We start from the raw sequence: 8,367 nt of genomic DNA, 5'->3' as shown, positions 1-8,367 counted from the left end.
AGCTGTAGCACACATTATTCATAAAACATGCTATAAACCCTGAATGGGCATTAATTAATAACTACTGAAAACTGTATATGAGATGTAAATGGTCATTGTGGACTTAAACTGCAGTGCCAGATATAAATCAGTATTATGTGTGTTTTGGAAGATAAACCACTGGTTAATGGGTCTAGAGTTGCTGTGTGATGCTTTTAGGACTGTTAATGCTTTTCCTGTGGGAACAGGATATTAACATGCAAAACTGGATATCATACAACTCCAGAAGAGTCTGGAGATCAATTGTAAAGATCACTATGTTTCTGACACCCATGTGATCTCCCCTTGCTCCTTAATCATTATGTTTAAACAAATGTTTTTATCTAAATATCTGTTCTTGCCAACAGTGAACTATTTAAAAAAAACTTTTTTTATTGTTATTTCTGTACTCATAAAGATTGTAAATATTCAATAACCAATTAAATTAAATGGAATTAATTTAATAGCTGATTGTTAACTCTTATTTTCAAGTAATTAAATCTCTAAAATACAATGGTGGTAAAACGTTGCTTTTGAATATACAAGAATCTAAATGCTTATTAATGTTCCCTTTGTCAGTTACAAAAGCTAAGGCTTAGATAGGTTTGCATAATCATATGCATTAATCAAGTATGTCTATAGATTTAAATTAATACATTGATGTTTCCTGTATGGAGGCTTCTAAAATACTTTGTGAATTCTCTCGCTGTTTTGCCAGCTCTCTGCAGTGAAGAAACACATAGACAGGATGAATGAAGGCCAGCAGAGTCAGGACAGTCAAGATGATGTTCACCTACAGAAACACAGTAGAATTTACTAATTACAGTAAAAGCTGTGAAAAACAAATGAATGATTATGGTCAATTTACACACAAGGAATTAAAACTAACGGAATATTTAATCAAATGCTACTGAAATTTGATATGGAGAAATCATTTATATGGTTTTTACGTTTGATGTATTTATATAGTTTTAGTAACCATATAATCTTGTTGCAGGTATAGTATGGAAGAACATTTCTGCCACATATCTAATAATTTTTGATTAGAACTAACTCCACAGCATCTTTGACTTAAACCAAATTCATTCTTTGGACATAAAGAGTCTTAATTATGACATAATTAGTCAAAATTATGAGATATTAAGTTGTAATTATGAGATAAAAGATGAGATTAAGAGATAAAAGTCATAAATGTGACATAAGAGTCAAAACTGAGGCAAAAAGCATTCTGATAATAATTATGTCAGAAAAACTGCCGTTTTATATCAATTTTTATCACATCATTTCAGCTTTTTGACTTGGCAGAAATGGGCTTCCATAGGAATCAACATCTAGCAACCCCAAAAAGTATTGAAACCTCAAATGGACACACTTAAAATATATGAATTTAATTAAATTAGATAACAAAATATCAAATCAAGTTCAATCGGCAAAGAAATAATGCTAGACCTTTTCTCAGAACTAACTTTACATTAACTAAATACTTGTTCTACTAACATTTGTGAACTAGAAAGTGTCGATACTTTTTGTATCTCACTATATTGTTTAATCACTTAAAACCTCTTTTTGTAAAAATGTCCTTGCTTTAAAAGTGTGCTTGTACTATATTTATTTAAAATAAATGTCACTTGGTTTGATTTTTTGTGATATAATTCAATGACTTTCATACAAGTGTACACAAACTTTTGGGGCCACTGTATGTACAGTATATGAGCTCTTTGTAGTTGAAACAGTGGTGTGGGAATCATAGATTTACACAGAAGGGGTCTCCTCCAAGAACTTTGTTGAGGGCGAAGCAGGGATACTGCAGCAATGATACCACAGCTGATAGAGACATCACTAGACCATACATCTTTCCAAAATGACGGGCAGGAAACCTGTAGGAATCTACATTTAGAATCATTGCACTCACTTATGTAAAGATTCCAGTCTAGTGACAATCGAGATACTTATATCACCCGATTTACTTACGCTATGCTGATGAATGCAGCATTCCCTCCGTACAGAAAAGAGCGATTAAGGACCTGAAGGATGAATGTGACGTACTGGAGAGGGAGGAACGGAATGCTTGCACAAATGGAGAACAACAGGCACTGCAGAGAGGTGAGGAGGAGAGACAGAATGGATGAGCACAGGTCTGCTTCCCGTTCTGACACACCTACAAAAAAATACAGGGTGGGAATGAAAAAGAAAAATGGTAAAGAAAACGTACTCTGTTACTAACGTAACCTCGATTCCCTGAGATACGGGGAAAAAGGCTTCTCCGATCACTGAAGCCTTTTTCAATAACGCAGTGTAACTGCACAACCATTGGTTCGTGCAGTGAAATAAAAACGAACCAATGGCTCGGCAGCAGAGCTGCACAAGCCTATGGCGATGAAGCCTGCCAGAATGGGTGGGGCCATCTGGTTATATAAGCAGGCGTTTCACCATAGGATCCTCAGGTAAATTCGACTGAAGCGACAACACTGAGTCGTGCAGCATCATAGCGCGGCTAACAACGCAGTACTCGTTCCCGTATCTCAGGGAACCGAGGTTATGTTAGTAACCGAGTAAATTGTGGCTAGGTGTTGGATTGGTTCACCCTGATGTGTGGGTCACCGTGAGAGGACTTGGCACTCGTGATAAGTGGAAGAGGAAATTTGCTCTCTTTTTGAAAATGTTTGTGTTTTATTTTTCTCGCTATAACAGCGACTATTTGTGTGGGCACTTTTTGAATGGGCCCAGTGCTCACAACAGTATTTATGACCAACATACTGCCGTCGGCACCCGGAACAGAACAGGGTGCTTAGAGGCATAATAGAAGCTGCTTGGGGGGTGGTCTGGCGATGGCGAGATTTGCTTCCTCTTCCGGTCCAGTGGATCAGGACGACGCCTGAGGTGCAGGATCCAGCGTTAGCTTGGGCCGGGGTCCTTGCCGCTTCGCAAACGGATAGCGTCTGGCCGAGTGGGAGCGCTGTCGAGGCTCAGGCTTCTGAGTAGGCTGAGCGGGAGACGGCACAGGTTTTGCTGGCTGCTGAGTTGGTGCAGGTCTGGGCCGACTGGTAGCAGTTGCAGAGCTGGAGCGCTTAGGCAAGAAGTGTCGCATTGCCTGGGATGACTTCTGTGCGGCGGTAAAGCGCTCTGAAAATCCCTCAATGGCGGGTCCAAATAGCCCCGTAGGGGAGACCGGGGAGTCAAGGAAAGGGACCTTGTCAGCCTCTTTGATCTACATCAAAGGGTTTAGCCATAAGTGGCGCTCCAGCACCACTAAACTGGCCATTGACCTGCCGATGGCCTGCGCTGTCATCTTTGTGGCTCACAGGGCCAGGTCTGTTGCACTGCGCAGCTCCTTGAAAGCTGCGGGGTCAGGTCTTGACTCATCCATGCATTGAAGGAGTTTGGTCTGAAAGTCCTGGAGCACAGCCCGTCCAATGAGTCTGCTCGTCCAGCGCGGGCAGACGTTGTCCTACACGGCTTGGAGGGGTGAACGACCTTCGCTTTCCATCTGATGGCAGTGGGCGGGCAAAGGTGCGCAGCCACTGACTCATCCAGAGGAGGCAGCCTCTCATAGCCCTTCTCTTCAGTGCCGTCGACGAGGGTGAGGGTGGATGATGCGGACATACGAAGGCGAGCCGAGTAGGGAGCGTGCCACAATTTTGTAAGCTTGTCGTGGACCTCCAGGAAGAAAGGAGAGGCTCGCTGACAAGGGGCCTGATGGCACCCCGGCAGGAACCATTCATCCAGACGGCTACTAGTGGGCCCCTCCGGCGCAGACCACTCCAAACCCAGCTCCTCAACCGCCTTGATAGTTCGGAATAGTTCGGCGTCCATCCCTAGTTTGGTGTCGCTAGGATCCGCAGACGTCAAAGGGGCATGGTCGACCATCAAGCTCGACAAATCCTCCACGTCTGATGATGCTAGAGACATGCTGTCATCTAACAGATCGTCCTTGATTCTGCCAAACGAGACCATGTCGCTTCTAGAGCCGAGGGACTGGTCTGGGTGCGCGAAGAGGATGGGAGAGTCATCTCTGCAAGGTGAGAGCGAGGCACGCAGGGTCTGGGCCGGGGTGAGTTCGCTCGTAGCCGGGCGTTGAGTCCCTCTGCCCTGCTGTTTTTCCTCACAGGTCCCTGGGAGGAAGAAAACGGGAGGGTGCGAGGGGCGGAGTCACTCTCTGAAAAGAAAGCGATTCGAGCACGCAGAGAGGTGACACTCATGTTCTCGCAGTGAGAACACACTCCATCTCAGTCAAAGCGGCTTCTGCGTGACACTTGCCCAGACAGGAAACGCACTCTGAATGGCCATCATCAGCATGCAGCGAAGTCCTGCACAAGCTGCAATGACGGCGCGGCATTTGCAACAACGCCGTGAATTTGCTCTTTTGAGAAATTTGGCTCCGCTGCCGAGCCATTGGTTCATTTTTATTTCACTGCATGAACCAATGGCCGTGCAGTTACAGTGTGTGATTGAAAAAGGCTTCAGTGATCAGAGAAAAAGGAGTTTTCCCCATAAGGGTCTAGCGACGCAGTAGGAGTGAAGTATCGAAAGGGAACAGACCTTCACATTTCTCTTTCAACTGACCTGGATCTAGGGGTTTTCTTTTGTGTCTGTCCATTAGCAGTCCATTCCAGGGAGCACAGAGAACTCCACAGAACTGGGTGAAAGCAAACGCATTGGTGTACTCACTCACTGAGAATGAAAAAGAGATAAAAAAGTCTCAGTCAAACCCTATAACCTCTGCTACTATCACAGTAAGGCATTTGAAAATGATCCTATGGGTGTTGCCAGTCAGAATTGCATTGACAAGTAAAAATCCAATTCCATTCCTGAATTTTGACTGGTATAGCAAAGAGGATGCAGAGCTGTAGATAGATTTTTTATTATTTATTTAAGGGACTAGAATTAAAATGGAATTAAATTCATGTTGTAAGTGTAGTTTTTAACAAAAAAAATTCTGTCAGTTCAAATTATCCATAAAAATTATCCTACACGCAACATATGGAATATTTCCAGAAATATATTATTATATTAATAATCAATTTTTAAAATGTCACTAACATAATTTTTTATTGTCATTTATTTTGTATTTTAATTTTAATTTCTTGTATTTTTTGAATATATAATTTATAAATATTTAATATAATAATTTACATCAATTAAGAATGCTTTAATTTAACGCAAAGTCTAATGTGTGATTGTGTTAAATGCCTTTGAATTCAGTAAATTCCTCCTCTTGACATTCCAAATTTCTTTTGCTCAGTAAAAATTACCAATGAAAATGATCATACACACACCATAGGGTATATAGAAGTATAATATTATATTAATAATCAGTTGTGGAAATGTTATTAATATATTTTTTTATTTAACTGATCTACATTTAATATATTAATTATATAATTTAAATCTATCTATACATATACAATATATTTAATATATTAATATATATTAGTTTATGGGCCATATAGTGCAAAATCTCTTCATTACCCAGAGTGCTTTAAATCAAGTCTAATGTGTGATAGTGTTGAATGTCTTTGAATTAAGTAAATTCCTCCTCCTGTAATTCAAATTCCAGTTGATTTTATGAACTGAGAAACTCCTAACATAAACAAAGATTTCACAGAATTCACTTAAATGCATCATAGTAGTGATAAAAATGTGTTTACCAATGTCTGGGTCTTGGTTGGCCAGTCTGTTGAGCATTGGATTCAGAGTTCCAATGAAGAAATAATGCCGCAGCTGCATGACTGACAGCCATATGAGGTGCCACAGGAAGAACCAGGACAGAACACAGCTCCTAAAACTGTCTATAGGAAAAAAAATTAAAAGAGTCAGTTTATTTGAACCATTCATTGAAAATAAATGTTTCCATAACCATGCAGTGTATACCAAAGTAAGAGCTATGCTGGCCAAGCAGCACCTTTCTCAGAGTTGTCTGTTAGTTGTAGTGTGTCAGTCTCCAGTGGCTCATCAGTTACACCTCTGCCTCTGTCTGAACTTGGGTCTTGCTCTGCCTCATACTGTTCAACGTTGTAGCTATGTGATCTAGCACAGCTCATCCTGTAAATAAGGATTTGCATTTGAATTAATATGGATAAGAGCATGAATTATGTACTATATACGTAGTTAAAGCTATATCAGATTTACTACATACTAAATATAGAGTATATATTAGGGCTGCAAAACGATTACTCGTGATTAATCGCATTCAAAATAAAAGCTTTTGTCTATATACTGTGTGTACTGTGTATATTAATTATGTATATATAAATACACAGGCATATATGTATATATTTCAACAAATATATATATATATTGTGACGAGCGTCCCAAAGCTGCATCAGCGTCGCCCTGGAAACGAGTGAGGAGCACCTGGCCATCCTCATCACAGGCTGATCGGTCACAGCTGCAGCTCACATAAGCCACGCAAGCCCTGCCATCTGGGAGATTCCTCCATGAGACTGAGCACTAACTCGCCCTCTCATTTCTCCCACAGACAGCAGCGTGTGACCGACCAGCCCCACAGGAGCACTGCACGGACCCTCTGCACTGGGAAGACGGAAGAGAGCACTCACGGCACCGGAGCACCTACCTGGACCTTTCTCCCTATCACCCACCACACCAATAAATCCACCCTCCGGGGTATTGATTGAGATTTCCTTGTCGTGTGATTCTTCACCCCGTTACAATATATTTCATGAAATTGAAACTGGTGCATGCAGCCCCCGGAAGTGTGCAAACTGGAAGCTGTCATTTTTGCTTCGTGGGGCAGTCATTTCTAATTTTTAATGGCTTTTAGTACTTTTCATCTGCCTAATGATGTAGTTACGGTATTTAACCAGCAGGGGCAAACTGCCAAAGCTATCCAGCCAACCCTTGAATGCCTATTTGTGCCAATAACATGTGGTATACTTGTATGTGTTTTCAGTGTAGAGTCACCAAAATAAACTAAACTTTTAATATTTTCAGCGCTACGCAGGCCATCAAACCCATTTTGATTCTTGTGAATCCGTACAGAGTACATGCATGCAGTATTCTCCACAGGGAACTCCAGTGAGGCACATTATGTGGCTCTTTATCGGATCAGATCAACTGGTTTTCCTGTGGCTTCACACAATTTCAATAGGAGCCTCGGGGTGGCACAGTCATCTTGGATTTGGCAAGCTGTTCCAGTTGGACCTTAGAGATAAAAGTGTTACCAGCAAGCAATTATAGTCTACTGTCAATGCATTGTGAGCCTTATTCTGGCCAATGTTCAGTTGCAGAGGAAATTTTAGTGTTAATGGGAAATGACATCCTCGGGTTACTTATCGGTTCTGGTTATAAAATGCATGGATGAGATGAAGGTTGGGATACCAAGACATAGCAGAGACATTACGCAAAATATTGTGCAATGTTATATTTTTTGACACAAAACCCAAACCCTCTCCAGTTCACCTCGTCAGCGGCCCGTGCTTCTGGCCTCGGATAGCGGGAGAGAAGGTGAGTCCCCCTCCCAAAATCCTAATCTCTTCTATGATGTGTTCCAACAGGTGACGGGAGGGGGCTCATTTGGGAAGGAACAACGGGAGGACGACAGGCTGAAGCATGGCTGGACCCAGGTCCGGGTCATCGAAGGCAAGGATGGTCCCCACGGTCCCCACCCTCTCCCGCATTTCGTCGTGCAAAATGGCCTGCTCTACTGTGTCGCGCAGGAGGAAAAATAGGAAAAATTATTGCTGGTGGTGCCACGCACAAAGACGGAGACCGTGTTGGAGCTGGCCCACTCGCATCCCTTGGCAGGGCATCTCGGAGCCGGGAACACCATCCAACGGATCCGCGACCGCTTTCACTGGCCGGGCTTGGAGGCCGAAGTGAAGCGGTTCTGCCAAGCCTGCCCGACCTGCCAAGTGACGTCACCCAGGACGCCTCCCCCCAGTCCGCTGATACCGCTGCCCATCATCGAGGTGCCCTTCGAGCGCATCGGGATGGACCTTGTGGGGCCGTTGCCTAAGTCTGCCCGGGGACATGAACACATCCTGGTGATTGTCGACTATGCCACCCGGTACCCCGAGGCAGTTCCCCTCCGAAAAGCCACCGCCAAAGCCATTGCACAGGAACTCTTCCTGCTCTCCAGCCGAGTTGGCATCCCAGCAGAGCTTTAGCCGCCTCCCTGACAGACTTGACCAGGAAGGGGCAACCGGAGAAAGTACAGTGGACACCCGCAGTGGAAGAGGCCTTCCAGAGGGTGAAGGGGGCCTTCATCTCGGAGCCGGTTCTCCGAGCCCCGGACTTTAGCTGCCCCTTCCTGTTGCAGACGGATGCCTCCAACACGGGACTGGGAGCCGTCCTGTCACAGATCCAGGAAGGTGAGGAGCATCCGGTCAT

General features: G+C 43.4%; 1 protein-coding gene across 2 annotated transcripts in view; it reads right to left on the bottom strand.

Moving 5' to 3' along the window:
- Nucleotides 1-440: 440 nt before the first annotated feature.
- LOC107730523 (solute carrier family 43 member 3-like) overlaps nucleotides 441-8,367 on the bottom strand; it is an 11,766-nt gene continuing 3,839 nt past the window's right edge. For both annotated transcript variants that reach the window (XM_016541372.1, XM_016541373.1), the window contains exons 9-14: nucleotides 5,921-6,060; nucleotides 5,667-5,807; nucleotides 4,582-4,689; nucleotides 1,990-2,176; nucleotides 1,775-1,895; nucleotides 441-811 (exon numbers count right to left, since the gene is read on the bottom strand). In XM_016541372.1, the coding sequence (XP_016396858.1) occupies nucleotides 668-811; nucleotides 1,775-1,895; nucleotides 1,990-2,176; nucleotides 4,582-4,689; nucleotides 5,667-5,807; nucleotides 5,921-6,060 (841 nt within the window). In that variant the 3' untranslated portion in view covers nucleotides 441-667. The remainder of the gene's footprint in view (nucleotides 812-1,774; nucleotides 1,896-1,989; nucleotides 2,177-4,581; nucleotides 4,690-5,666; nucleotides 5,808-5,920; nucleotides 6,061-8,367) is intronic.

The sequence above is a fragment of the Sinocyclocheilus rhinocerous genome, unplaced genomic scaffold, assembly GCF_001515625.1.
Source record: "Sinocyclocheilus rhinocerous isolate Xijiao unplaced genomic scaffold, SAMN03320098_v1.1 scaffold1570, whole genome shotgun sequence".
Lineage (NCBI taxonomy): Eukaryota > Metazoa > Chordata > Actinopteri > Cypriniformes > Cyprinidae > Sinocyclocheilus > Sinocyclocheilus rhinocerous.
The sequence above is the reverse complement of the archived record's forward strand: the minus strand, read 5'-3'. Positions and strand labels throughout refer to the sequence as shown.